Genomic DNA, 27,455 nt, shown 5'->3' on the forward strand with positions numbered 1-27,455 from the left:
TGCACAGCAGGTCACCTGACCATCCAATCCTTCCAGCAGGTTCCAGCACATGCCAAGGTATACCAGCTACTTCCATGTCATAAAGGCTTAGTCATGTCTCTTGACCAAGCAATGAGCTAGTACCCTGACAGTCCTGTTGCCTGGGGAATCCTAGTAGTTGCCATGCCAAATATCCAGGTAGGGTCAAGACTTGTTGCTGGGGTGTGTTGTCTACATAGTGAGGGTCCATAGTGCTGCGCAATGGTCTCTAAGGCCTGAAAATGGCTGTTGGCCTGACACACCCTGCCAGAGGTGGGGTTGTTCAGCAGTGGTAAGACAATTATGCAAGCCAGCCTGACCATCTTGACAGACAACAGAGCACTGCGGAAGCCATCTTTCTGCACCTGCAGGAGGGTGGGCTTGCTGCTCAATGCCAAATGAGGTTGAGAGGTGAGAAGTTTGTCTACTGTTTGTGGTGTTGGTTTGGAGGATGAGCCTGATTTACTTAGTGAGATCCTAGCTCTGTTTGTAGGAATAAAATGTTACACACCTGGATTTCCTTCTTCCGTGGCTTCAGCAGACATCCCTGCAAGCACAATATCCATGGATGGACCAATATCTGGATGGACAGTGAGCATGGATGGGATGTTGGACAGATTGGTGCATACCTTCTTCTCCTTCAACATCTAATGCCCTCTCTTTCCCCTTCTCATCCGGAGACATGCCAAATCATGTGGCAGCATCTTGGAACCCAGTAACAGTGGTGGCAAATGGGATAATGCTCAATGGGCTCAGATATGGCATGGGGATGGAGGTTGGATGGGTGGGTGTGGGAGGGGTGGACATTTAATGGGTGTGGGAGGGAGCAGTGGGAGTGGATGGGGTGAGCACTGTGTGAGCAGTTTCTCAGTCTTGGCCCATTGCTTGAAGGAAGCACAAGGCTGAGAACAGGTCCTTGTGCTTCACAAACACTAACATGCAGGCAAACACTGCCCGAAGGAAGCGTGAGGCTGAGAACAGGTACTTGCGCTTCACAAACACTATCAAAAGGGGCACTTGAGGGAGAGGGCAAGTTTGAGTTTGAGTTCAAGGTGTGAGGAGGTGCTGTCTTGCATGCAAGCCCACCAAGTGAAGCAACCTGTGAGGTTTTGCTTCACTTACTTGCTGAACCTCTCTGAGAGAGGCCTGAGCGAGAAGGGGGCTGAGAGGAGGGGAGGGGAGGGGAGAAGGCATTGAGGAGACCAGCAAGGACAGCAAAGATGGGGGGGAGGATGATGAGGATGCTGATGACAATGGTGGTGGTGGTGGTCAGGAGGAGAGAAGCAGTGGTGGTGGTGTGGAAGAAAAAAAAACTTTGCAGAAGATGGATGACACATCCCCCATCTGCATCTGCTGGAAGCAGATGGTCATGTGACGTCCCCGGAAAAGGGTCATCAATACTACCACAGGAGTCAGGATTGCACTACATAAGCATAATCACATGCAAATCATGTGACCTTAATCCCCACTTTGCAGGTGACTGCTCCCACATTCATTACATAAGCAGAGCATGTGATATTATGAGATTGACAATGACTAATCATAATCACATTTCAGTGTTTGTCTGGGGGATGTGTCATCTTTGCTTCTGCTTAATCACGTGATGCGGTGCCTTGACAATGCACAGCCCCATTCCCACTTGCTCCTGCGTGCATGCAAAAATTCCCACCACTGCTTCTCTCTCCCCACCACCACCATGACCATTGTCATCCCTGTTGTCCTCCTCATTGTCCTCCCCACCCTCCTCGTTGTCCTTGCCAGTCTCCTCAATGCCTTCTCCCCTCCCCTCCCCTCCTCTCAGCCCCCTTCTTGCTTGGGCCTCTCTCAGAGAGGTTCAGCAAGTAAGTGAAGCAAAACCTCACAGGTTGCTTCACTTGGTGGGCTCATGCTGAACAACCCCACCTCCAGTGGGGTGTGTCAGGCCAGTATTCCCATGGTTATTTTTGGGCCTTAGAGACCATTGCATGCCACTACAGGCCCTCACTACACAGACAACGCACCCCAGCAACAAGTCTTGACCCCCCCTGGATATTTGGCATGATGACTGCAGGTTTCCTCTGCAATGTGATTGACCCACATGGATATTCAGCATGCCAACACCTGCCTTGGAGAGGTATCCAGAGACCAGTTTAGTATAGAGTACAGTTTATAGTAGCTAGTATAAGTAGTTCCTAGAAACTCCTGTACTTAGCTTATTCTGCCCCTTTTCTGTTAGCATTATATGGACCTGATTATCCCCTTATTGGGTAGGCAGATTTGACTTGACTTAGCAGATTTGACTGGACTTATTGTGACTTGACTAGGTGGACACCAAGCTCTGATTATTGCATACCGACTTTTGACAGCTCAGCAACAGGCTGACTCCAGTGTTTCTACTGATTTCCCCCTTCTCTCCCCCCTATTCCTAGTGAGTTCTCACACACCACCCATCAGACTGACTTATTTGGACCCCTGATATTTCGGACACCTTTTGAGTTGGATCACCAGGAAGGCACCATTGACCTGACTTTGCCACTGCCAGAGCCTGCACCCATCACTGTCAAGCTGCCATCCTCCCCTGCCTGACTTCTGCTCCTGGAGGTGCTGGACAAGACATGGCCTGGGTTGTGGACTTTTAATGAAGTCATGCACAACATCACCTGCATCCGTAGCTATACGGACAAGGCTACACCAGGCCATGTTCTTTGGGGGCAAGCCTTCAAGCAGGTGCATGGATTTGATGGCAAGTACAAAACTTGGTATAAACATGCCAAGTTGTTGGAGTCTGCCTGCCTGAAGAAGCTCATCAAAAGGTTCAGTGAATGGCCAGGGAGTACATGGGCAAGGTTCCGGCTGCGTGCCCGGAGGAAGAATGACAGATGTCTGAAGGATGGCAAGGTGGAGATGAACAAGCTGGCTTGGTGGGTGGAGTCAGATGAAGAGGGAGAGTAAGAGAAGGGCCATGAACTGTAGTCATTGGTGAATTGACTGTGTAGAAATACAATAGATGGGCTTGGAGGTGATGTCCTCCAAGTCCTTTGTTTTTCTTGCTTTCTTGTGTAGTAGTATAAATTAATAATTACATGACGTCTAGATAGAGCACTAACTAATTGTATCTATCGGACTTACACGTTCGGTGTTAGGCTGCACCAGCTATTGAATTGCTGAGCAATGCACCCTCCGCTGATGTCATTGCGCCCCCTGACAATGGCCCAAGGCAAAGCATAGCGCCATGCCATCGGTTCGGCTTTGTTCGTGCGACTGGCTACTTTACTGTTCATGGTCTATCAGGCGAGAATGGATCAACTATCGCCCCGGGATCCGGACGGTCGCTCTGGATCTCAAGCACTCGGAACGCCTTGACAATGCCGACGGAGTTGCCGAGCCTCAGCGGGGCTTAGCGAGTGCTGATTTGACGACCTTGCCTGACCGAGGATGCTTCTTTTGGTGTTACGGCAGTCATCGGCACTAAAGAGAGCACCTTTATCGACGTCGCTTTGTCATCTTGGCACTGTCGGGGTTGGTGAGCGTGGGTGGATTTCCGTGCGGTGTGGAGACGGTACATAAGTACAATGGCGGTTGAGGCACAGAAAGGTACGCAGGTTTACTCATCACTTGTGTACTATTATCCTTATACCCCTCCTTGCAAGCTACAGTGCATATACGGTCTCGTGCAAGTGTGGGAACTCAGTTTATCCGTACTCCCTTTCAACCTCAAATCCTGAAAAGCGAATCAGTCAATATTGCGATACCATATTCTACTGACATGTCCCATTTCTCATAGGTCCTTCTCATCTTCTTCTCCATCCGGGATCATCCCTTCCCTCATGGTCGAGTTCGATATGTCCGAAGAGCTCGCCACCTTGACAATAGCAATTTTTGTCGTAGGCTACTGCGTCGGCCCTCTGCTATGGGGACCCCTTTCCGAGTCGTACGGACGACGACCCATCTTCATAATCGCCTTCGTATTTTACACCATCTGGCAAGTAGCTGCGGCGCTCTCCCGCTCTACCGGGCAAATTCTCGTCTTCCGCTTCCTGGGCGGTACGTTCGCCGCCGCACCGCTGACGAATGCGGGTGCCGTGCTGGCGGACATCTGGGATGCCGATACGAGAGGCGAGGCAATGGCGATCTTCACGCTGGCTCCGTTTGCGGGACCCGCCTTGGGTCCTATCGTCAGTGGGTACATGAGTGTCGCGCATGTGACTTGGCGATGGCTCTTTTGGTTGTTGAGCATCTTCGCAGGTGCGTGTACGGTAGCAATCATCTTCTGTTTGCCTGAGACGTATACGTGAGTCGCATGTGCTATCATTCAAGGCTCAAGATGATATTGATACCGTTCACAGGCCTGTTCTGCTCGTCTCACGAGCCAAGACCATCCGCCTGAAAACGGGGGAGACGCGGTACTTCGCCGCCCTAGAACGTGCCGAAGTGTCTCTGCGGAAGCGGCTCTCCCTCGTCCTCGGACGTCCGTTCAAGATCCTCTTCCTCGAGCCCATGCTCATCGCCATTACAATCTACATGTCCTTCGTGTACGGTTGCATCTACCTCCTCTTCGAGGCTTTCCCAGTCGTTTTCAGGGACACGGGATGAACTCCGGCGTTTCAGGGCTGATGTTCCTGCCCCTCTTCCTCGGAGGATGTGCAGGAGTGGCACTCTACATCTGGGGGTTCAATCCTCGGTATGAACGATTCATGCGCATGTGTGATCCTCGCCCAGTGCCGCCGGAGCGCAGGTTAGAGATGGCCATTGTCGGTGGCCCGTTGTTCGCCATCAGCTTCTTCTGGTTTGGATGGACAAGCTACCCGAGTATCTCCTTCTGGAGCCCCATGATGGCAACTTTCCCCCTGGGAATCGGAATCACACTTATCTTCCTATCACTGTTCAACTACATCATCGACGCTTACTTGCTGGTTGCTGCCTCTGCCCTAGCGGGAAGCACCGTCGTGCGGAGCTCCTTCGGTGCGGGGTTCCCGATGTTTGCTACCCAGATGTTCGATAAGCTCAGCCCAAGATGGCCAAGCACACTCCTCGGGTGCATCGCACTCCTTATGATTCCCATTCCGGTGATCCTGATGCGCTACGGTGCCTTCCTAAGGCGGAAGAGCAAGTACTCCCCAACGGACTGAGCGCCGAGTCGATAAAACACGTGGACTCTTGGCGTGCTGGAGACACTCTGAATAGTCTCCATACATCGATCGCAGTAACTCAGAGCACTGCTTCTCTTTGGACACACATGTAAAGTAGCATCAGTGCAATCAATGATTTGAGATTTTGACATGTTGACTCCGCAAATCAATGACGAACAATGCGCCACGCCACTTTAATCCGTTATACCTTTCCAGAAGACATTACAGCGATGTGGTGCCCAGTGTGGTCCGTGCTTTGTGGAACGTGTGAAGTTGCGAATTCGTCTGGAATGACGCAAATTCCAGTGGGGCACATCCCTGACGCTCAGCTCCTGTACCGCTCTCCACACCTTCTCAGCGTCGACATGAAATCCGCTGCGCCGTACAGCTCCGGTATATGTTGCGTAGCCTTCATAATGCCTCGTCATGACAGGAATATTGCACCCACTTTGATCCACAATACCCACCAGAGAACGTCCCGACTGCTCGAACCCTATCGCCTCTAACATCCGACAATGTCCGCAGTACACGAGTTCGACCATGAAAGGCGCTCGACCAGCAGCGACGACTCTTTCCCTGAGCCAGTGACTCCACCCTACCTGACACCAATGAGTTCATATATGTATTCGCCCTCCAACGTCGACGCAGGTGTGTTAGATATCGGAGACAGGTCGCCAAGCGTCACGTCTCTCCCCTTAGGCCCGCTTATCACGGTTGACGGACGAACGCAGCCTGCTCAAGACGATCCTAATGCAACAATGCGGCAGAAGAATATTCCTGGATATGGATATCAACAAACATCCCCAACGAGATTCTTCGAACCTTTCCCTGAGGGACCAATCCCTGCAGAACAGTTCCGGCCGAGAAGGGGGTTCATTCCCTCCATCCATGTGCCTCATGAGTTCGCCCTTATCACACTATCGGAGGGCAACTTAGTCCGAATGCTTGGGTTTGATGAAGGGGCGGTTGGTGCTGTAAGAGAGGTGCTGAGCAGTCAGGAGGGAGAGAAGCAGGGTGTGAGGTCGGAGAGAAGGGGGAAAGAAGCACAGCATCCACAGAGAAGAAAGAGCACTGACAGCGCTAGAGAAGGCAGAGTCCTGTCACCCGTGAATGTCGCTGCATCGCCCGTTGAGGGGGAGATGATCGAGTGGTGTCTCGAGGGCAAACCTTGGAAAGAACGGAAGAACAGGTATGTCTCTGCTCTCTGTTGACAGTGGTGTGAGCTGACGATCGCTCCAGTTCAGAGATATTCTTTACCTCGGTGATCAGCACACTTCTCAAACACTCTTATCACTATGTCTCTCCCTTGAATATTTCAGCACCGGGTTCACCTTTGCACTTCTCTGGCATCTTCTCTCGCTCGATCGAGCCTACGGAGGAACGCAGATGCGCCTTCAGCGTCTCTTTCCCGGCCGCGAATATCATACGTGTGATCGGAGCGCCTCGCGAATCAACGCCTGGTATCTTGGCGGTCGTGAGACAGGGATGGGGCCAGCGGCTCAAAGAGGAAAAGTCGGAGATTGGAGCGTGGGAAGGCAGATTGAAAGGACCAGGCTGTAGGCTCTTTCTTCATACATTGGAAACGATTCTGAGCACCACCCAGTGTTTGGCGCTGTCCCAGAACCACCAGGGCCAGAGGTCGTGCTCGAAACGCTCGCCGCGTTCAACAGGCAAGGTATCGAGCTCATGACGCTTGTGCGCCTCGCTGGTACCGAAATGTGGCTGTTTGATTGTCCCGCAAGCAAGGAAGAATCGATGACGATATCGACCTCAACCTGAGACTTGGTACCACGGCCATGTGTTATTCTTGGATGGTACAACATGAATAAGTGTATGATAGTACTAGTAATTACCCACATTAACGGTATATCTTGTTTATACGTATTACCATGAACGAAGTCCTTGTTCCTGCATTTCTCTCTCATCTCGTAACCGATGCGTCAATAATGTCCGGTCAGTGCGGCTTTTCTGTGCCTTCGTCTAGAAGGATAAAATCGGAGACCGAATCGAGTGTAATCGTTTGCTACCCAACCAAGCAGATGCGCTTGTGTAATGGTTGCGTCCTCGAATGTTGCACGTCCCCGCTGCTCTAGTTTCGCACCCACTTCCGGACTGACGTACGGGCAGTTTCGTAAATGTAGTTTGATGTTCGGAGCGAGAGTTTCACCAGTTATCGGATCATCGAGGAAGCTGAGCGCTTGTAGATTCGAGAACTGACAGCGGTCGATCGTAAGGTGCCTTAGGGCCGATATCGTTTCCGCAGGAAGAGATCGGAGAAGTTTAACCACATCGGTTGGACATGAATAGAGGACGAGATGCTCAATAGTCGGGAATCTAGCAAGGAGCATCGCAACGCTCCACTCCGGATATGCACCAGAGAGTGTCAGTTCAGAGGGGGATGATTTCCATGTCAAGCGGGATAGGATTTCGCTCCAAGATAGACTATATTCCGTGTTGAGGATAGTTAACCGTTCGAGGGCAGGCACACCGAACGGCACGTCGATGAATGTGTACAACGCATAGGAGTCGAGTGTGAAGTCTTGCAGCAGCGGGAGGGCGAGAGGCACCCTGTCCCCTTCTGGCGGAATATGGGTGATCCAGGTGAGGCCGCCAACTCTCAAGGATCGTAATGCAGGGGTAAATCGCAGGAGAGTATGAAGTTCAGGCGAACTATTGAAGTGGGTGTTCTCGAGGGTGAGATCTTCCAGATAATGGAGTGTTCGCCACCATGAGATGTCGAGACGAGGTGAATGCGGAGCATCCATATAGACCAGGCCAAGGTTGAGCGTGCGAATTCGCTCAAAGTGTTCCTCCAGTGAGAGGATCACGAGGGAAAGCACCGAGGGATCCGGAGAGCTGATAGCTATTGATACATCGAGACGCTGATAATGCGATCTTGCAAGTGATACGGATATTCGCAGTAGTTCGGCATGGACGCAACTGTTACGGTCATCGAAAGTTACGTGTCTCCAAAGTGCGGACGTCGTGATGCATATAGCTCGCCAGGAGCGGCAGACGGAAGACAGACGTCCAACGGCCTTCTCTCGATCAGCGCGGCTGTCGGTTTGCGCTTCCAGCCCGTCAAGGGCGAAAAAGATGTCACGCCATATCTCGTCTGGAAGGTCGGCGGCCAACGGCATGATGTTGATGGGGTATGATAAGGTAGAGCACATTGATGATAGCTGCCACTTGGGGAACCACAATTAGTCCCTTTCCACAACACCATTGACAGTAATCTCACAGTTATTTGCCAGCCGGTCCACCCGGCTAAGAGCTTATATGCCAAATGTTGAAACGTGGTGGTCGTCGGGGATAACCGCCATGACCATGATGCGCCACCCGGGGAGTCGCGAAGGAGGGGATATCTAGGCGCTCTGCCCGATGAGGAAGGCGACAACGAGGCGTCCATGCTGCTCACACCGTTCTTGCTCCTGCATCGCGGCCCAGGCGAGGAACGCTCACATTTTCCACCGACATTGGAAGACGTCGCTATCACCCCATACGTAAACTGGTTTGGTAACCCTTTCCTTTCTCGTCGACGATTACGACCTTGGACCCTCCACGGTGCCGGCACTACTAGCGCTTGCTCGTTGTGCCCAGCAGGAACGTGAATGACGAGCAAACCACGTCGTGGTGCGTTCAAGCGAGGGGACTCCGCTACCAGTAGTCCGACTGCCTTTGGACGACTTGATTTATGCGGATCCAACATCATCAGGTTGGTTGGCTTTCCGCTGGATGTCCTCGAGGGACTGCAGCCGGTGCTCAGAGGTGACGATGGACGCGGAGTTCTCAATGTGAAGAAGTATACGAACGAGAAAGGCGAGAAGACTGCAGTGCTGACGCTGCTCGGAAAACCATGGACGACGGACTGTGGAAATGTCAGGTACGCATATACGCATGTATCATCCAGGACTCTGGAGCTGAACACTCCCTTCCGGTAGCACGGATATCCTTCTGACAGTGATATGCGGACATCTCCACAAGCATCTATTTCAACCTACAACTGGTCTTCCACCGCCTAGAACAACCCCCCCAGTTCATCTCAGCATTACTTTCAAGCGCCCTGTTCATCCTCCTTCCGACGCGCCGAGGACTCGTTCTGTCTTCGCCATTTCCTTTCCAACACCGACTCTTGTCCGGACGGTCAGCATTCCAGCGGTGGATGAGCCTCTAATTTTCACGGAGATATTGGGCCTGTGGGGAGGGGAAGTGCGGGACTATAGATCTCTTGCTGATGGGTGTTATGACATTCGTCTGAGGCCAAGACGCCGTGAGTCATCATTTAATTACCTCACACATTAAGCGCTGACAGAGAACAGTGTTCTCTTCCAACTCTGTTGGGGATAACCAGACCCCTCTGAGCGCTCTCATCGAGTATCTTCATAGCAAAGGCTTTCCATTGATCCATTCCCTGCACTTTCATTCCAAGTCACCATACCCGGACTTCTTTCTCTTTGATTGTCCCGACGGACCAGTTCGTGAAGATGCCGATCCAGCATATGTCAACCATGTACTGACTGCTCAGGATGGTTATTATCCAGATCTCGTCGTCGAGAAGAAGACGAAAGTTAAAAAAGAACGTGGTCCGCCTACTGTCGAACCGAAGAAAGGATTATTTTCATTTCTCCGCGGCCGACGTTCTTCAAATCCCAACCCTACCATCGCCCCCGCTGCTGTTGCAGCGGTTACGGACTTTCACTCTCGTCACTCCTTGGACAGCAGACCGGATGCGTCCTCTTTCTACGCGAATGGTGTTGCGGAGTCGTACATGACACGTCGCGCTTCCGATCCTGGCACGGTCAAACAGACGACAAAAGCTACCCTCGTCGAAATGATTGACAAACCTCCCACAATTCGGTCGAATGAGGAATGGCCCATACAAGCTGAAAGTACTCGAGCCCCACGTTCTGGAGCTACCTCACCCCCCATGATGAATACGAATGCAGTCGATCAGAAGGGGAAGGCAAAGATCGTCGAGATTGAAGAAGAACATGACGTCGATTCACAAACCAACGGATGGGGTGGCTTCAAGGGGGAGCCCCTAGATGAAGAACAAGCGCCGAAGGAAAAGAAGTCGAAGAAGAAGGGAAAGGACGCAAAGAGCGGTCGCAGCTCTCCTAATGGCGGGGAACAAGGAATGCCTGGCATCCAGCAAACTATGACGGTTGGAAGCGAGCAGAACGGTGGATGGGGAGACGGAACTAATGGATGGGACGCGGCCAACCAAGAGAACGGATGGGGTCCAGGAGCAACGGAAATGGGCGACACAGATGCTGGATGGGGCGCTTCAAACTCCGATGCAAATGGCGGCGGTTGGGAAGGTGCAGGACATGCCGACAGTGTCACCTCTGGGGCTGGTCCTTTGGGAGCACTTGGGACATCTAGCCCTGGGAAAAGTGTCGCGAACGAATGGAACGGCAGCACAGCAATGACATTGGGTACCATCGAGCCCGATATCAAGTCTGTCAAGTCTGCGAAGAGTACTACTGGCAAGGCGACCATCCCCAACGGCAAAGTGCTCCCCCCCGCCCCCAGCGAAGAACCTGCAGATGCCCTGAACGGGAATCAGGGTAGGGGCCGAAAAGACCAGAAAAGTACTAAGGAGAATAAGGGAGGGTCCAAATCGAAAAGTATAAACCAGAACATGTCGGATCGTCCTGTCACATTCAGTCCTGGGTGGCCTGACCCCTTACCCCCGCCTCGCGAGTCGACTATCGCAGCGAATCGGAGCCACAAAGAGAGTCGACCTAATCCGTATGGTGCTCCCGTCCCCTCCAAGCCTTCTTTCTATTGGACACCGTCCGAATCTGTCAGTGACATGCATCCTCGAAACGGGATTCAAGATATTGGTTCGGTCATAAATGGCGTATTCGTGCCCGCGGATCGACCATCACCAGCCGTCATCCAAGCTGCGAGTGCGTTCATTCCACCGAACAACAAACTTATAGCGAACGGTGGTTTATTTGGTCCCAATACACCCACACCAGAGGCTGCGGAGAAGATGAGAAAGGAACACGAGGAGAAAATGAAAGCAGAAATGGAGAAGCTTGAAGAAATGCAAAAGAACCAGGCATGGGCTGCGGCTGTATCAAATGGAATGAGAGCCGAGATGGAGAGGCAACTTTATCTTCAGAGCAGGGGTATCAATCTGGTCGACTACTTCTCTCAGCACCCGGACACTGGCTTTCCGGGATATATGCAGCACCAGGCAGCTGCTAATCGAAGACAGGACGTTCATTGGCAGGGGCCGCGGCAAGGCGCTCCTCAGTCAAATCAGCAGAAGAATGAGAAGAAAAAGAGTAGGAAAGGGGATCAATACGCAAATTACGAACAGCCCGGGGCTGAGGCTGGGTATAGCGGCTACCCCTGGACAGACACAACTGCTGGGCCCCCGGGTCCATCGGAATATGCGACAGATTGGGGTAACGCTAGCCATGGACTCCAACCTTACGGTCAGGATCCGGCACAGAAGCACAAAAGTAAGAAGGGAAAGAAAGGTCAACAGGAAGGGGCCGATCAGCGGACAGGGTATTCGTGGCAAAACGGCGCCGCTGAGGGACTCTCGTTCGGAGGCCACGGCCAGTTCTTTGGCCATGCTCAGAATCCAAATGATTGGGGTACTCCGGCCGGTCCTGCTCTAAATTCAGCCCAGCATATTGGTTGGGATGAGCAAGCAGCTGACGGCAAGAATAAGGGGAAGAAGAATAAATCGTCCAAGAAGCAGCGCAACTGGCGTGACGAACAAGTCGATCCATATAACGCCCAAGGCGAGGGTTGTGGTGCGTGGGGCTCGCAAATGCAGAATGACCATGTGCAGTATGATGCTTCTGGAAAGAATCACGAACCGAGCCAAAGCCCGGGTGGATGGGGCGGAGCTTCACATGGCGATTACGGTGGCTTCGCAGCAGACCCAAGCAGCGGCTGGCCAGCAGAGGATCAGGTGGCCGCAGACGCTGGAAAGCAAACCATATCGAAAAGAGGTGGTCCCCTTAAAGGCATTCTCAAACTTTTCCGGCGTGGTTCCAAGAAACAATCGGGCAACTATGCAAGCAACGACTGGGCAGGCCAGAGTGATTGGGGTGCTCCAAATGTTCAGGTTCAGGTCGAGACACATACACAAGCGCAAAAGACTGATTGGAGTACGTGGCCCGCTGCTGGAGAACCCAGTGGTGTTCAAGGCGGACATGCCAGCGGATACGGTGGTGCTGCTCCCAATCCTGGCTGGCCTGGCTCACTGACTGCCACGGGCGGTGGAGGATGGCCAACGGGGGCTACGAATCAGGTTCAAGACCCAGGCTGGGAGCAAGGCGGTATGTCAACCCATCGAGGTCAAGATGGGGGCTGGGTTGATCTGGCTGCTATGGCAATGTCCCAAAATGATGGCGGACACTGGTCTCAAGCCGCCACATCTACGCATCGGGGCCACCAAGGAAGAAGCTGGGATCAGACAGCAAATGGCCACCCTCCGTCGATGCACCACGGCCAGGGCGGTTTTATGCCACAAGCGAATGGCCCCCCAGCTCAGTCACTATATCGTGGGGGAGGCGGATACGGAAGGTCCCCAATGCCCGGCATGAGGCCTGCCCTCGATCCCAATGGATTTTTGGCAGCAGAAAATGAGAAGTGGGCTGCTCGCGTTCCACAGAACCCTACTGCCAAAGCGCTTATGCAAGGCTTGCAAAATGGCCACTCTCGCCAGCCGGCTGAGCACGCCTACTACAGGCAACAGCACGAGAGCGCTCTGGAGGACTCCGACCCTAGCGATGGGCATCACGACCTTGAAGAAAACATTGGCGATTTTTTGACGAGACTGGAGGACGTGGCAATGAATCAAGCGGCAGCCTCGAAGTCTAGACATCCTCTCAGGCGACAACAGACGGGTAGGAAGAGGCATTGAAAGAGAACCATAAGATTGATTCGATGTTTCCCTTATACTCAGCAACGTGTTGTACAAGATATTTTTCTATTCTGTCTCCTTTTTCTTCATCATGGGTTTATGTATTTTCAGATTGGGAGATTGTGTAAATAATTATGGTAAAACACCAATGTTTCTGGGTTGCGGAGGTGAAGACAGACCGTTCGTCAACACTGCCACCTGGGGGGTTGGAACTCCAGGTCTGAGCTGATATCTCATAGTATTATTATTTCGTGACCATTGAAAGAATGGATATATGGACAATATTCGCCATTACAACGTACGGCACCGAGCATTGTGCGCCTGAATGTCGCTTGACGAGGGTAAATGCTGCATTACTCGACATGACTCGACCAGCCCCACACATGCGATCCTTTCCATTTCCAGCGACAACGGTACCCTGACCATTGGACAATGAGGGCGCTAACCCTGGGCAAAATGCCCCGCACGTCCTCGACTGGTAAAGTCAGACGGCGATATATAAACCTAGGATATGCTGCAGGCTGAGCGCCAGATTATCTGACGACAATGCCTCCCCAAATCATTTGCACTTCCCAGCAATCTCGGTAAGTCCCTCCTGCTCTGCTCTGCGCATGCCCGGCTAGCCCGATCCCACAGGTTCCATACCGATACCCTCGCGACGTCGAATGAAATTGACCTCAAGAGCGTCAACATATCCATTGGGAAGACTGATCTGCTTGTCGACTGTCACCTGCGGCTCAAGGCTGGTGTACGATACGGCCTCCTTGGGAGGAACGGCTCGGGCAAGAGCACGCTTTTCACTGCGCTGAGGGATGATCTTATCCCTGGACTGCCGAGCAACGTCAAGATTACACTCGTCAGCCAAACGCTTGCGGATAGTTTTGGAGAAGCTGGGGAGGAGGGGTCAAAGCAGGATGACACGACGGTGCTCGATAGGGTTATCACGATGGATCGAGTGAGAACAAGGACGCTCAAGCAGTTTGAAGGTCTGTCACACTCTCCTTTCAGCACAGTAATCACTCAGATGTATGTACAGAACTTTCGGCCGCAGTCGAATCCCACTCTTCCTCTCAGATCCAACGCGCTGTCTCAGCTTTCGAACTCTTCAAGATCAGGGAGGACTACGAGAACAAGAAGAAGATTGCGATGCGCCGCTCTGGTGCGCGAGGGAAGGCAGCACGATTGGAAGAGGACAAGGCAGAGCTGCGATTGAAAGAGGCCGAGGAATCGTACGTCTATCACGTCCCGTCAACACCCACCCTGATCTGACGGAACAGGTTCGCGAACATGTCCCTCAACGTTGTTGTCGACCCACTCACCCAAGCGCTATCGCACATTGCCGACCTCCAGCAGATTCTCGAGTCTGTCGACTACCAGACTACGACCTCCCGTGCTGGATCTATCCTTGCTGGGTTGGCGTTCACCCCCGAGATGATCGCGGGGCCGTACAAGGACCTGTCAGGAGGCTGGAGGAGCAGGGCCGCACTTGCGGGAGCACTGTTGCTCCAGAGCGACGTTCTGCTACTCGATGAACCGAATAACTTTTTGGTGAGTTCCCTGTGTTGGGAGTTTAGGGAGTCCTGATTGTTGTGATAGGACTTGCCGACGACGATGTGGCTGGAGATGTTCCTCACCGAACAGGTTGACGGACGCACTGTCGTGATGACGAGTCATGACCAGGAGTTCTTGAACCGCGTCGTGGAGGAAACGATCTACATTCGCGGGCAAAAGCTGCGATATTTCGAAGGGTGCGCCTGTCGACCATTACTGTAACAGGATACATACTAACAGGCCTACGTCTAGCACTCCCCTCCAGCTCGAGATCTTCGAGCGCAAAGACCTGAAGCACAAGCAAAAGCAGCAAGCCGCGCTGGACAAGAAACGCGCGCACGTCGAGTCTTCTATCCAAAAAGGGCGTTCAAGCGCCAAGAAAACAGGGGACGACAACCGAGCGCGCATGGCCGCCCAGCGCCAGCGGAAGCTAGACGAGCGCTGGGGGTTGGAGGTGAACGCTAAAGGACACAGGTTTAAGCTTAATCGGGATTTGGTGGGGTATGCGCTTACGAGCCGTGCGGGTGTGCAATTCGAAGAGCAGGAACAGGTCGTGAGGCTCTGCTTGCCCGAGGCGCCCCAGTTGCGCACTACGGGGGATCTGGTAACGTTCGATAAGGTGTCGTTCAGGTATCCTAAGGCTAAGAAGCCGCTGCTGGAGGATGTGACCTTCTCACTGGCCCAAGGTGGGAGGATGGCATTCATCGGAGCTGTGCGTGACGAACGTCCACGTCCATGCATTACATTGGCAGAACTGACACACGGTAGAACGGACACGGGAAATCCACACTTGCGAACCTTATCGTCGGAGCTCTCAAGCCTTCATCGGGGAAGATAACGACCCATCCGCAGCTCAAGATCGGCCATTACGGGCAACACAGTGTCGAGTCCCTAACGCTCGGGACGCAAGGCACGCGCAAGACAGCGGTGCAGTATTTCCTGGACTACTTTGAGAAGCTTGGGGAGAAGGTGGAGGAGGGTGAGGCGAGGGCGTGTTTGGGCACTCTGGGGCTGGGAGGGAGGGCGATGGGCGAGACGCCTGTTGAGGGGTTGAGCGGGGGCCAGAAAGTCCGGTTAGCATTCAGCTTGATCGTCTTCCGTCCTCCGCCTCTTCTGTAAGTGCATCATTACCCGTGCCAACGGTGTGTGCCGGGCTGCGGAGTGCTGACCCGAACGGAAGGTTGTTGGACGAGATAACTACCCACTTGGATCTGGGGACGATCAGAGCGCTCGCACGAGCCTTGCGCAAGTTCACGGGCTCGATCATCCTGATCACACACGATCGTTGGTTCTGCAAGGTAGTTATCGAGTTGGCACCTTTCCGAGGGCGGGCGGGCGCTGGTTCAGATGAGGATGAGGATGAGGAGGATGAGGATGAGGATGAGGACGAGGAAGGGGAAGGGGAAGCGGAGGTAGGGGGGAAGAAGGGAAAGGTATACAGGGTTTGGAATGGCCGGGTCGGGTTACTGGAGGGAGGGATGGAGGAGTATGTCACTAAGGTTGAGAGGGGGATGACGAGGCGGATGAGGCTTGCTCAGGGGAAGTAACTCGCAACTCGCCGTCGCCGTCCATGATTGGCATTGGGAGTAGTGGAGTTGTAGTGTTCGATACAGCTTTGCCCGCACTACTCACTCCTTACTCCTCACTACTCTACAGTATCAGTACCAGTATCAGTATCAATATCAATATCAATATCACTATCACTATCACTATCAGTATATTCCGCGCAACAAGTCCACAGTCTACAGTCTACCGCACTACAGCACGCACAAGCCCGTCAAGCCCTATGCAGCCCTATGAAGCATCATCATCTCCACCAAAACGCCAGGGCCAAAAGCAGTACAGAGCACTTCCTTTCTCTTGCTTCCTTTCCCCTCACTGCCGCCTGAACCTGAGCCTTCGTTACCGTCAGTGTCGTTGGCTTTGCCCTCACTCTTCCCTTTAGCCTCACCTTCAGCTCCGGCTTCGCCTTCGCCCTCACCTTCGCCCCCCCACCCCCTCATCCTTTCCAAAACCGCCAAAACCGTCGCACTAGCACAGTTCCCCCTCTCCCCATACACCTCCCAACTCGCCCTCATCCTCTCCCTGCCCAACCCCAGCGTGTCCTGTACAGCTCTCAATACCGCTGCTCCTCCGGGGTGGAGGGCCCAGTCTAGCTGCTCCGGGGGTGTAGGGGAACCGAGGGCAGTGAGCAGCGCTTGGAGCAGGGGGAGGAGGGAGGAGGATGCGAGGGCAGGGACGCGGCGGGAGAGGAGGGCCGTGTAGCCTGTTGATGTTAGGGGGACGGCGAGGTCTTGAGCGGAGGAGGGGAGGAGGACTGAGCTGTAGGCTTTGATCGTGTAGATCGGTTTCCATGGGGGGCTGCTCTTGTGTTGGTTGGTGGTGCTGGTGGAGGTGGGGGAGAGGCTGTCAGGAGTTGGACAGGTACTGACGACCACTGCACCCGCTCCATCTCCAAACAGCGTCACAGCCGGGTTTGCCTCTCCGAGGAGGACGAGCCTCTCGAGCGCGCTCCTGTAAAAAAGGCTCGCGCACTCGCTCGCCACGCAGAGGATGTTTGCCTGCTTACCGCAAGCGTGGGCTGCGAGGGCTAGCTGGGCTGCGTGACGCAGGAGTGCGACGCCCCCTGCGCAGCCGAGTCCGTGCAATAGGGTACGCTGGACACTGGAGGAAAGGGAGAGGGAAGTGGCAATGTATTGGTCGTACCCTGGGTTAGAGGAGCAGCAGACGGTGACGCATACCAAGTGGGTGATTTGGGAAATGTTCCCCGCCCAGGAGGAGATTGCTGCCCGGGCTGCGGAGGTGCCGAGGGAGACGCCGAGTGATAGGAAGAGGTCTGTGCTCGCTTCGATGAGTTTTGGACTGGAGGAGGAGAGGTGAGGGGAAGTGAGGGGGAGGGAGATGCTGCGTTTTGTGATGCCTGTGGAACGATTTATTGCGAGTGTTTTTTGGAGTCTGAGTAGTGTGAGTGGGAGAGGGGAGGGAGGGAGGGAGGGAGGGAGGACGTACGCTGGTGTAAGAGGATAGTGACGTAGTGCATAGTGTTCAAAGTCTTGTGGTGTTATTTGTTGTTGAGGGAAAGCACTGCCTATACCTACGATAGCGACTTGTATTGAAGAGGGTAATACGGTTATCCCAGGTGGGGATGTGTCAGGTGAAGGTATGTCGCCCATCAGAGGATAGATGATGGGATAGAAAGTAGAGGATGTAGAGTGTTATATACGCATTTCAGGCACATGGGGATGGCGTTCCTAGAGTATCCAATTAGGACAGAATGATCCTTCACAGTGGAACATGAATCGTACCACCAAGCGAACGCATGTGTCCCTCTAGGAAGGGAATGACGCATGATGAACAAAAAAGGTTTGCCGCTCAAGAACCCCAGAGGATATTATGGTCGATGAAGTACGGTCCACGGTCAATGCGCTCGGTTCACAGCAGGATGGACAGCGGCCGGTTAGTAAGCCAAGTGGAGGTTAGGGAATCGTCTTCCTTTTACAGCAGACTCGGTTTGGAGTGTGTGTAGAGGGGGAGGGCGAGTTTACTTCATCCGAGATCGGCAGGAGACAGAGGCAGATCGGTTGAGGAACTCGAATGCTCCCAATCGTAAGATGACGTTGCTTTGGCACACTCGTCTTGCTTCTCCCCAGTATGAGTGGCAGTGTCAGGCGCGCAATAGTCACGTGGTGTCACGCGCACACGCGTCAACAGAGTCCATTCCTGATTCACACTCACCGTCGCCCCTCATCTCCCATCCACCATGTCCCGCCGCCTCCCCGCCCCCGCTCTCCCACGCGCACGCGCACCTACCGTCCCCTCCTCCTCATCCTCTCGTCCCCGTCTCCCGCTCGCAAAGTCCACCGCCAGTCTGCGAAGCGCAGACCAGGCCCAGTCAAGGGGATCCACCCCCCTCCCACCTGTGTCCCACGTCCAGGCTATGGAGAGTCTTATGAGCCCGCAGAAGAGGGAAGGGGGGGATAACATTCAGGTTGCCGTTCGGTGCCGGTATGTCTCCTTTCTCTCAGAGTAGAGCTGCTCATTTTGCGTGCACAGAGGGAGGAACCAGAAAGAGATAGACGAACAATCACCGATCATCATCGGCTGCCCTATGCTACACTCTTCCCCTCCAGACCCACATGAAATTACCATCGAGACGGGTCACAGCGCCGGGTCTGTCCCCCTGCCCGGAAGCCTCATCTCCCAGTCTTCGAATACGAACACGCGTACATACCCGTTTGACCGTGTTTTTGGGCCTGAGGTAGACCAGGCGACGATCTACCAGTCTGTGGTCGAGCCTCTGCTGAGGGAGGTCCTGGAGGGGTACAATTGCTCGTTGCTCGCTTATGGGCAGACGGGGACAGGGAAGACCTATACCATGCAAGGGGACTTGTCACCCTCCCCTTTGACCGGAGGACCAAGCACGAACTCGGGGATGATCCCCCGCGCGCTTTCCGCGTTGTTCACTATCCTCGGAGAGACAGCCACGGACTGGAGCGTCAAGTGCAGCTATATCGAGTTGTATAACGAAGAACTCCGGGATCTGCTCGCCCAGGAACTCCCGGCTCCGGCGGGGAATGCACAGCCTATGAGCAGGGGGAAGGAGCTTCCCCCTGGGCTGAAGCTGTTTGAGGATGGGGCGAAGAAGGGGTGTGTGATTCAGGGATTGGAGGAGGTGGCGATCAAGGATGAACGGGATGCGATGCGCTTGCTGCTTAGGGGGAGCAAGCAGAGACAGGTCGCAGCAACCAAGTTTAACGATCATTCTTCGTGCGTTCTTCTCCAAAGAGCTGGAATGACATTGACCTCTCCTAGACGCTCACATTCAGTATTCACCATAACGGTGCACTCTACCTCTCCCGCTCCTCCCAAACTCGGCGTCTCCTCCCAGAGCGAGAACGAGTTCCTCCGCGTCGGCAAGCTCAACCTCGTCGACCTCGCCGGAAGCGAGAACATCGGGCGGAGCGGAGCGGCCGACAAGCGGGCGCGGGAAGCGGGGATGATCAATCAGAGCCTGCTCACTCTGGGCCGGGTGATCAACGCGCTTGTCGAAGGCTCCGCGCATGTCCCGTATAGGGAATCGAAGCTTACCCGTCTATTACAAGATTCTCTCGGAGGAAGAACGAAGACTACGCTCATCGCTACCGTCTCACCTGCGAAATCGAACCTGGAAGAAACGCTCTCGACGCTCGAGTACGCCCTCACGGCAAAGGCGATCAAGAACCGCCCGGAGATAAATCAGCGCATGTCCAAGTCCCAGCTCATAAAAGAATACAACGTCGAGCTCGAGCGGCTGAAAGCTGACCTCCTAGCGGCGCGGAAGATGGAAGGCGTGTGGGTGAGCAACGAGACGTGGGAAGAACTTACCCGGGATACGGAAACGCGCCGGACTGCGCATGTTGAGGCGACGCGGAGAGTGCTGGAACTGGAAGTGCAGATGAAGGCTTTGCAGACGGAGTTTAACGAGAGCTTGGCTTTGCTGAGCAAGAGAGACGGGGAGGTGCGTTCCGTTATCCTTCGTGCCATTCGTACCCGCCGGACGGTGTGCTGATTCTGGGGTAGCTCAAAGATGCCCGAGCACAGATGGCGAAAGACGAAGCTGAATTACGGGAAAAGGAGGCCGAGCTAGGAGCCTTACTCCTCCAGCTGCAGGAAGAAGTCGCCCTTCGCTCAGCGTACCAATCCTCCGAGACGCGCCTACAGGGGATCGCCAGCGAACTGACGAGCGTCCTCCGTTCAGGGCTGGAAGACGTCGATTGCCTGTTTGGCAAGGTGGACCGAAAACAGCGCGCGATCGTACATAATCGGAAGACGGTGAGTAAGCATGCTGCGCGCGTGGAGGAGGTGCTTGTAGGGGCGGAGGGAGATGTGGCGGCGTTTGTTGTCAAGCAGGATGAGGCGCTCGGGTTGGTGCGGGGGCTGCTTGGGGGGCTGAAGGAGCGTCAGGCGCAAGTGCGTTGGAGTGTACAGGACTTGGGGAGGAGAGCTGACCAGAGCGGTAGGCGTTAGAAGAACAGAGACTTTTCCTAGACTCGAGGCTGGACGCCTTAGCCCAGTATATGAGCACCATCCGGACGCAAGAAGAGCACACGAACGACGCTGCCTCCTGCATGCAAGCCAGTGTCGCTCTCGAAGGGGAACAAGCGCGACAGGACGTGAACCGGGTGCTGCTTACGCTGCGGGACGAAGTGCGGGCTAAGAACGCGCAGACTGCTGGGTTGCTGGAGGGGGGGTTGGAGGAGGTGAGGGGCATGCTGGAACGGGTTTGTGAGGCGCTGCTGGGGGTTGGGAGAGAGACGAGGGCGTTCGCGCAGGAGGAGAGGGTGTGCATCGACTTGGCCGTTCAGGAACAGTTGCGGTTGGCTGCTGCTAGGGTATGTTTGGTCTACGTTTCTACGTTATGTAATGGGAGACTGACCCTGCGTAGGAGGAGAGACTGCAGCAGCAGGTGGAGGCCCTCCGCACCCTTTTGGTCCAGCAGCAAGATACGCACCACAAGGAACTCGAGGCCCAACTCGCCCAATACAGGCAGAAGAGTTCCCAGGGGCTCGCAGCCGCGCTCGCCCATTTTGGGAAAGAGACCGCAGCCTCTATCAGCCAGGATAAAGAGGAGACAGGGGTGTTCACCCAGCTCTTGGAGGAGAGGGTGGACCGTGCGCGTGCGCATCAGACTTCTGCCGAAGGGTGGGAACGGGAGGCCAACAGCCTGCGGGAGGAAGCGCTTCTCGTTGTCGATTCTGTCAGCTCCACAGCGGGCACCGCCCTCGCCCACGTCTCGGCGGAAATGTCGACGTTGGTAGAAAGCCAGCACCTGACTGTCCAGCACCGGTTTGCCGCGCTGAACGAGGCGTTCCTTCTTGCCCACCGACGGGTGGAGGAGAGCAAGAGAGAGCGGATAAGGGCTACTGATGCACTGGAGGATACGGTTAGGGAATCATATACCGGGATGAAGAGGAAACGGGAGGAAGCGTGGGTGGTGGAGGAACGGGAGTATGAGGCTATAGATGGGCAGGTACGTGTTTTCCTCCTCTTGCACAGAGCAGAGCAGAGAGCGGTAACTCACTGGATGCTGGTACTAGACATCAGCTCTCCACACGTTAGCAGCCGAGTACCACACGACCCTCGCTTCCCATATCACAGCTGTTAGGAAACATAATAAGGCAATGGTGGAGCATGGCACTGCGGAGGATAAGCCAACGGGGGAGACGCCGGAAAGGAAAAGGTGGCGGTATCCCCAGGAGTGGGAACTGACGGGAGAGAGGGAGGAGGTGCTTGAGGACTGGAGGCGGCGTGCTGCTGCTGCTGCTGCTGACCAGGCGGGGGATGGCGAGGAGGGCGAGGATACGCCTGATTCGGCTCAGGAGGTAGAAGACACCTGCCCAGACCCGGTCCAAAAGTCGCTCACCGTCCTCCCCCTTCACCCTCCTATGACGGAGCTCTTGGAGGATGTCGTGCATATCCCGACAGCAGCTGCGACGGCAACGGCGGGGGCGAGGACGAAAGGGATCCCGAGAGCGTCGGCCCGCTTACCTGCGCCGGGGGGAAGGGAGAATATCCCTCTTCCTGGGCATGGGCGTAGGCCGTCTAAGAGGGCTAGACAATAGTGACTGCTGTGTTTGTTGTTTGTTTGATGTTTGGTGTTTGGTGTTTGCTGGATACGGTGTACTTTATTTGCGATGCATAACCACTCTATATGTTGGTTAATCGGACTCGATTCGGACACCTCTATGCATTTCTGTCACATAAGAGAGAGAGAAGTCTGAGGTTACCAGTCCCTTGGACATGGGTTTTCATTTCGTTCTTCTTCCGATCACCATACCTGAGCAGGCTGTGGTTCTTGAACAGTGTGCAATGTGCTCCGGAAGATCTGGACATCTGCTCCCCGGCTAATGCTGTTTGACAAGCCCGACTTCCCCGACCTAAGTTGGCTGACGTGAACACAAGTACTCTGCCAGCATCACATAGCCATCCAGTTCCCAGTTCCCCGCAATTCTCTTGCCTCTCACACTTCTGCTTCTTTCTCAGGGTGATCAGCCTAAATCTAGATCTCTATTCTGTCCGATCCGAATGGGACTCCACATACGGAACGGGTTTGCAGGACAATTTCGGATCTCAGGCTGGCCGGTATATCGTCGGTCCTGGGCTTGTGGTCTTGCACTGCTGGCAGGCTCGTATCTCCGGTACATGTACATAAACCGCGTTGGGAACAACGATGGACACGTTGAGGGACGATATCGATCTTGTTGGATCTCGCTATGACCATCTTTTCTCTTTCTGGGGCCTTGCTCGCTGCTGTCGTTCTGTCTGGTACATGTAATGTTGTAGCTCAGCTGCCGCAGGCTGCCCTGCCTGTCCAGACGCTCGTCACCTTTGGTGACAGCTACACGTAAGTCTGTTTCTTCATCTAGTTGGTTTACGATCTGACATAATACCAGAGATCAATCCCGGTGTCAGTCCTGGTCCTCTGATGATATGGAGATTCGGTTTCTGACACTGCTTTGCAGTGACATACTTCAACACGAACCATTCCTACCCGCCTCTTCACTATCAGGAAGTCTATCCTCCCGGAGCGCACGCCGCCAACGGTGGTGCCAGCTGGGTTCGATATGCTGAGATGTACAGCGGTGTCCAGGTGGGCGATCCCATCAAGCATATAAGGCATGGACTGAACTGATCTGAATCCAGAGCTACAACTACGCTGTTAGCGGTGCTGCCTGCTCGAACGCACTTACGGGCCGTCCGGGGCAGGGGGCTGCCGTTTTCCCTGATGCCTACTTCCCTGGTGTTCAGGATTACGAGATTGGGGCTTTCGCTGCTGACTGGTATGTCATCACGAGTTGGCGCCATATCACTATTGAAGCAGAGCTCAGGGTTATCCCTGCTCCCAACGGTGCTTACTTCAACGAGCTCAACCCCTTAACGACTGTCTATTCCCTCTGGATTGGCACTAGTATGTCCTGCACCCCACCAGCTGGAGAACCACAGTTGATAAGAGATATTAGATGACGTCGGTATCAACTCCCTCTTGACCGGAAACCAGACTGCTGGTGTGACCATCGTGAACGTCACCGAGTGTGCCATAAGCTGGATGCAGCAGATGTACACATATGGCGCGCGGAGGTTCATTCTTCAGAACATGATTCCTCTCGACCTGGTATGGGCACATGCCCATGTGAGCAGACGTCTTGCTTATCGCGCTCCAGGCTCCGGTGTATGCTGTTGGACCCGATCCGTTGGATCACTACTGGCCTGTTGCCCACAACAGGACTGACTACAACATCCAGCTGCAGGAACTGGTGCGTGCAGGTATTCAATATAATCCGCTGGTGAACTTATCCCCGCCTCAGGTGATGTCAGGCAACGCGCTCTGGGATCTTCAAGTACCCGCCGCTCTGATAACTCTGCCCGGTGCGAGCGCAGCGGTATTCAATAGCCACGCTCTGGTATGTGGTCGTCCGTATCATCTGCACCTGCGATTCTCACCACGTTTAGTTTACCGATATGTACAACAACCCATCAATGTTTTTGAACGGCACCGCACCCTTGAACGTTACGGGGTACTATGCCCATTCCAACGCTTCCGGTGGTGACGTGTATTTCGTGAATAACAGCCCTGGTAAGGGAGCGTAACAGTTTCAGTAAAGACGTGTGAGCTCATCTCCCCGTCAGATTCGTTCCTATTCTACGATGGCCTTCATCCCTCCGAGCAAGTGTCCCGCCATGTTGCAACGGAGATCGGTATGTATTTCATTACCAGGCTTTCTCCGTGTCTAACGCCATGAACAGTCAAGACGCTGAACCGTACCTCAGCATACGCAACGTATTACGGGATTTGGTGAGAATGCGGTGTAGTAATTATATTAGTATGCCCATCGCGATGAAATGGATTTGTGTTGCATGCCTCGTCGTTCATTAGCGCGCGTGCTATTATACCCATTCCCTTCTGGTGTCGAAAACAGCAAGTCCCCTTTCCTCAAAGGTACCGCCCATGAAAAGCAACACAATGTTCCATTCTCAGAACCACATATGGTCTACCAATCTCCTAGGTACCTCGCATATTTACTTGTGCGGTTTAAGGTCAAGACACTTGTCACAATGTCAGGTCGAGTCAAACTCAATAGACCGGTAATACTTACATCTCCTTGGCAACATTGCGCTGGGCCTGTTCAGAAGGATGCAACTCGTTCCACCACAAGTACGAGTCTACGAGGAATAATTAGAAACCGCACGTACGCTATAGACCACACGTGGACATACCAGGATTAGTTGCATTCACTACATTCGCACCACTCCCGTGCGAGACGTAACCAGTGACATTGTAAGGCAGGGTTCCATTCAAGAACTCTCCCGGATTGTTGTACATATCCGAGAACTGGATGCTCTCAGTGATCATCCCTGCATACATCAGAGGCTGGCCTACCAAAGCATAGCTGTTGAAGATCGCTGCTGCCGCACCAGGCATTTTGTTCAGCGCCGTAGGAACCTGCAAATCCCAGAGGGCGTTACCAGCCATGACAAGTTCCTGTAACCTGATATTATAATCCGTGCGATTGTGTGGCTGGGGCCAGAAGGTGCCGTCCGGATCAGGAAGGACAGAGTACATCGGTACGAGCTGGAGGGGAATCATATTCTGCAGAAGGAAACGGCGCGCCCCGTAGGAATAGAGAAGGGACATCCATTCGATCGCACATTGCGTGACGTTCACGATCGTCGTTCCAAAGGTCTGATTCCCAGTGAGGAGAGATCCTTCGCCGACGTCGTCTTTCGTTCGTTAGTCAGAGTTTGCTTCGGAGAGGGCAGACGTACTGGTGCCGATCCAGAGCGAGTAGACCGTCGTGTCGGGATTGAGTGGTTGGGCGGGCATGACCTGCAACCCCGGCACCCAGTCCATCGCGAACGCCGGCATTTCATACTCGAGCACACTTGGGTAGTTCGAGTCAGGATACGAAGGCGGGCCTGCCCCAGGCCTCGGGGTGAGGAGGTTGGAGCACGCAGCGCCGGAAACGGCGTAGTTGTATAACTGGAGGGAGCCGTACATCTCTGCGTAGCGCACCCAGGTAGTTCCTCCGTCAGGGGAGGGTAGACTTCCTGGTAGTGCGGGGGAGGGCAGGACATGTTCTGCTGGAAGTATTGGACTGGGAAACGGAGTCAGCAGGTAGATCCCGTGGTGGTTTGACTGGAACTTACGACGGGATTGGTCGGTGTACGAGTCACCGAACGTGACTAGGGTACTCGTAGGCCATGCCAGGCCTTGCGTAGCCAAAACAGCGAGCGAGAGCAGGGCCGGCAACATCTTCGAGCGTAAGTTGACAACCAGACAGCGATGAGAGGTCAAGCACAGCAGCTTAGCAATCCCATATAATCGCGTCGTACACTCTGTTATTCCACCATTCTATATGGGGTATAGTAGAAAATCTCCAGCATGGGGAGGTTCTCCCGAGGTTCCGTGCCAGCAAGCAGTGAGACGACACGTCGGAAGCACGGAACAGAGAAGACACATAGTTATTAGAGCTCAGACGAAGTTAGTAACCAGTGACCAGAGAGTCGTCCTATAGTTTGTGGGTCCGGGCTGGCGGGCGATAGGAGAACATGAAGGAAGAGATCAAGAATTGAAGAATGCGACACGCGTGCCTTTCACGAGTCACAAGTCACGTGCCCTGTTCTGTCTTCTCCGCTCTTCGTTCACTGCAGCCTCTCCTCACTGACACAACAGCATGACCACTCCCCCGACGCCTCGCCCCGCTCCCGCTCTCCCAACGCTCGTCCTCCTCTCCCACCAACCCCTTCCAACCCCCTCCGCACCCTCCACACCGCCGTCATACGTCCACCCTGAGATCATATACCACTTCCAGGATGACCCACCGCTAGCCCTCGTCCCCGGCAACACCTCCCTCGGAGCGTCCATCCACCCACTGGGAACGTCGATCTTCTCCCCTGGGTACGCGTCAATAGCCAGTCCTGCAGCGGTACGAGAAGACGAGAAGGAAGTGCTGGTCATGGATTGGGATCCTGCTTTGGTCTCTGCAGGGCAGGCACCAGTAGTACGCAGTCTCACCTCGGGGATTGCGGTCCGAGGAGTGAAGGTAGATTGGGAGGGTGTACCTGCTGGATGGGCAGGGGGAGAGGGGATGCTGGTGATCGATACTCTTGGATTGGGGTGAGTTTCTCCGAAAACAAAGTGCATAAGGAGCTGATTGGTTGGAATACCAGGGAGACCGAAGACATCCAAGGGAAGGAATTACTAGGAGACCCCATGGTAGCTCTTCAGCGGCTCACTCAGCGGTCCGTGTCCTCCCTCTGATGCCTGCACTGTGGAGGCTGACCGATCGCAGGAACGCGCTTGTTCGAGAGGCGCTCGATTACCGGGCGTCGCCTCTGCCTGCGATGGGAGAGGACCCGCCGTCACCGGACTTGGACACGGGGGAGAGGGACACGGTGAGCGTTTCCCCCGGGAGCACTGTTTGAATGAGCCAAGTGGGGTGTAACGTGTAGACTGTATTTTGTTAACTGTTGTGGGGAGGTGCTTGATCAGTCGATAGGCATGGCAGATGATGTCATTCGGTGCTTCTTTGAGATAAATATTATTTCACCCATGTTGTATCAATGAATAAATCACAATGACATTCTCTGATATCAAACATGCAGTAAACATATACAATCTCCACCACCAGCAGAATAAATTATTCATCTTGGCAGGGGACTGATCAATCTGTTATCAATCCATTACATAATTCCATAAAACTGCGCAGTTCTCCGGCGCCCGTCCAACAATGAGTCAAACTACGGTAGTGTTACCTAGGTGTGCTCATAACCATAACTCTCTTTCTACTTCATTATCTGCACATTCATTTGAATTAGGACAACAAGAATGACAGAGCTGAAGG

The 27,455-nt window shown here is 54.0% G+C and overlaps 10 protein-coding genes across 10 annotated transcripts; 8 read left to right on the plus strand and 2 right to left on the minus strand.

The window, feature by feature from the left end:
- Positions 1-3,824: 3,824 nt before the first annotated feature.
- Positions 3,825-5,126, plus strand: DACRYDRAFT_111362 (MFS general substrate transporter; the record flags this gene model as incomplete). Its single annotated transcript, XM_040769220.1, has 3 exons — positions 3,825-4,288; positions 4,344-4,527; positions 4,578-5,126. 3 exons carry the CDS (start codon positions 3,825-3,827, stop codon positions 5,124-5,126), a joined length of 1,197 nt encoding a protein of 398 aa, XP_040624742.1.
- A 515-nt stretch (positions 5,127-5,641) lies between these two features.
- DACRYDRAFT_119063 (uncharacterized protein) lies at positions 5,642-7,481 on the plus strand (the record flags this gene model as incomplete). The annotated part of the gene is made up of 3 exons (XM_040770717.1): positions 5,642-6,315; positions 6,366-6,682; positions 6,730-7,481. 3 exons carry the CDS (start codon positions 5,642-5,644, stop codon positions 6,903-6,905), a joined length of 1,167 nt encoding a protein of 388 aa, XP_040624743.1. The 3' UTR covers positions 6,906-7,481.
- Positions 7,482-8,573: 1,092 nt separating this feature from the next.
- DACRYDRAFT_24797 (uncharacterized protein) lies at positions 8,574-9,968 on the plus strand (the record flags this gene model as incomplete). Its single annotated transcript, XM_040773856.1, has 3 exons — positions 8,574-9,009; positions 9,068-9,396; positions 9,446-9,968. Coding segments are annotated over exons 1-3 (1,054 nt in total), but the record flags the coding sequence as incomplete, so codon positions are not given.
- A 1,159-nt stretch (positions 9,969-11,127) lies between these two features.
- Positions 11,128-13,036, plus strand: DACRYDRAFT_91309 (uncharacterized protein; the record flags this gene model as incomplete). Its single annotated transcript, XM_040777005.1, has 2 exons — positions 11,128-12,945; positions 12,968-13,036. The coding sequence occupies 2 exons, from the start codon at positions 11,128-11,130 to the stop codon at positions 13,034-13,036; spliced, it is 1,887 nt and encodes a 628-aa protein (XP_040624745.1).
- A 428-nt stretch (positions 13,037-13,464) lies between these two features.
- DACRYDRAFT_5501 (uncharacterized protein) lies at positions 13,465-16,275 on the plus strand. Its single transcript, XM_040775300.1, has 7 exons — positions 13,465-14,009; positions 14,060-14,252; positions 14,301-14,571; positions 14,620-14,771; positions 14,827-15,286; positions 15,343-15,689; positions 15,755-16,275. Exons 1-7 carry the CDS (start codon positions 13,970-13,972, stop codon positions 16,119-16,121), a joined length of 1,830 nt encoding a protein of 609 aa, XP_040624912.1. The 5' UTR covers positions 13,465-13,969; the 3' UTR covers positions 16,122-16,275.
- Positions 16,276-16,367: 92 nt separating this feature from the next.
- On the minus strand, positions 16,368-17,681 carry DACRYDRAFT_35127 (uncharacterized protein; the record flags this gene model as incomplete). Its single annotated transcript, XM_040774393.1, has 4 exons — positions 16,368-16,459; positions 16,556-16,940; positions 17,007-17,529; positions 17,584-17,681. Coding segments are annotated over 4 exons (1,098 nt in total), but the record flags the coding sequence as incomplete, so codon positions are not given.
- A 653-nt stretch (positions 17,682-18,334) lies between these two features.
- Positions 18,335-22,290, plus strand: DACRYDRAFT_119067 (kinesin-domain-containing protein; the record flags this gene model as incomplete). Its single annotated transcript, XM_040770718.1, has 7 exons — positions 18,335-18,579; positions 18,628-19,341; positions 19,387-20,071; positions 20,134-20,523; positions 20,574-20,945; positions 20,999-21,583; positions 21,651-22,290. 7 exons carry the CDS (start codon positions 18,335-18,337, stop codon positions 22,173-22,175), a joined length of 3,516 nt encoding a protein of 1,171 aa, XP_040624746.1. The 3' UTR covers positions 22,176-22,290.
- Positions 22,291-22,826: 536 nt separating this feature from the next.
- On the plus strand, positions 22,827-24,410 carry DACRYDRAFT_111369 (uncharacterized protein; the record flags this gene model as incomplete). Its single annotated transcript, XM_040769221.1, has 11 exons — positions 22,827-22,957; positions 23,007-23,020; positions 23,076-23,203; positions 23,257-23,393; positions 23,442-23,521; positions 23,574-23,725; positions 23,775-23,867; positions 23,919-24,014; positions 24,064-24,187; positions 24,241-24,309; positions 24,358-24,410. 11 exons carry the CDS (start codon positions 22,827-22,829, stop codon positions 24,408-24,410), a joined length of 1,077 nt encoding a protein of 358 aa, XP_040624747.1.
- Positions 24,411-24,602: 192 nt separating this feature from the next.
- On the minus strand, positions 24,603-25,864 carry DACRYDRAFT_127575 (uncharacterized protein; the record flags this gene model as incomplete). The annotated part of the gene is made up of 6 exons (XM_040770941.1): positions 24,603-24,657; positions 24,708-24,774; positions 24,829-24,943; positions 24,992-25,332; positions 25,378-25,659; positions 25,759-25,864. The coding sequence occupies 6 exons, from the start codon at positions 25,862-25,864 to the stop codon at positions 24,603-24,605; spliced, it is 966 nt and encodes a 321-aa protein (XP_040624910.1).
- Positions 25,865-26,371: 507 nt separating this feature from the next.
- Positions 26,372-27,160, plus strand: DACRYDRAFT_24801 (uncharacterized protein). Its single transcript, XM_040773857.1, has 3 exons — positions 26,372-26,728; positions 26,782-26,853; positions 26,904-27,160. The coding sequence occupies exons 2-3, from the start codon at positions 26,825-26,827 to the stop codon at positions 27,034-27,036; spliced, it is 162 nt and encodes a 53-aa protein (XP_040624748.1). The 5' UTR covers positions 26,372-26,728; positions 26,782-26,824; the 3' UTR covers positions 27,037-27,160.
- Positions 27,161-27,455: the final 295 nt, after the last annotated feature.

Source organism: Dacryopinax primogenitus, assembly GCF_000292625.1.
Source record: "Dacryopinax primogenitus strain DJM-731 SS1 chromosome Unknown DACRYscaffold_21, whole genome shotgun sequence".
In the NCBI taxonomy this organism is placed as follows: domain Eukaryota; kingdom Fungi; phylum Basidiomycota; class Dacrymycetes; order Dacrymycetales; family Dacrymycetaceae; genus Dacryopinax; species Dacryopinax primogenitus.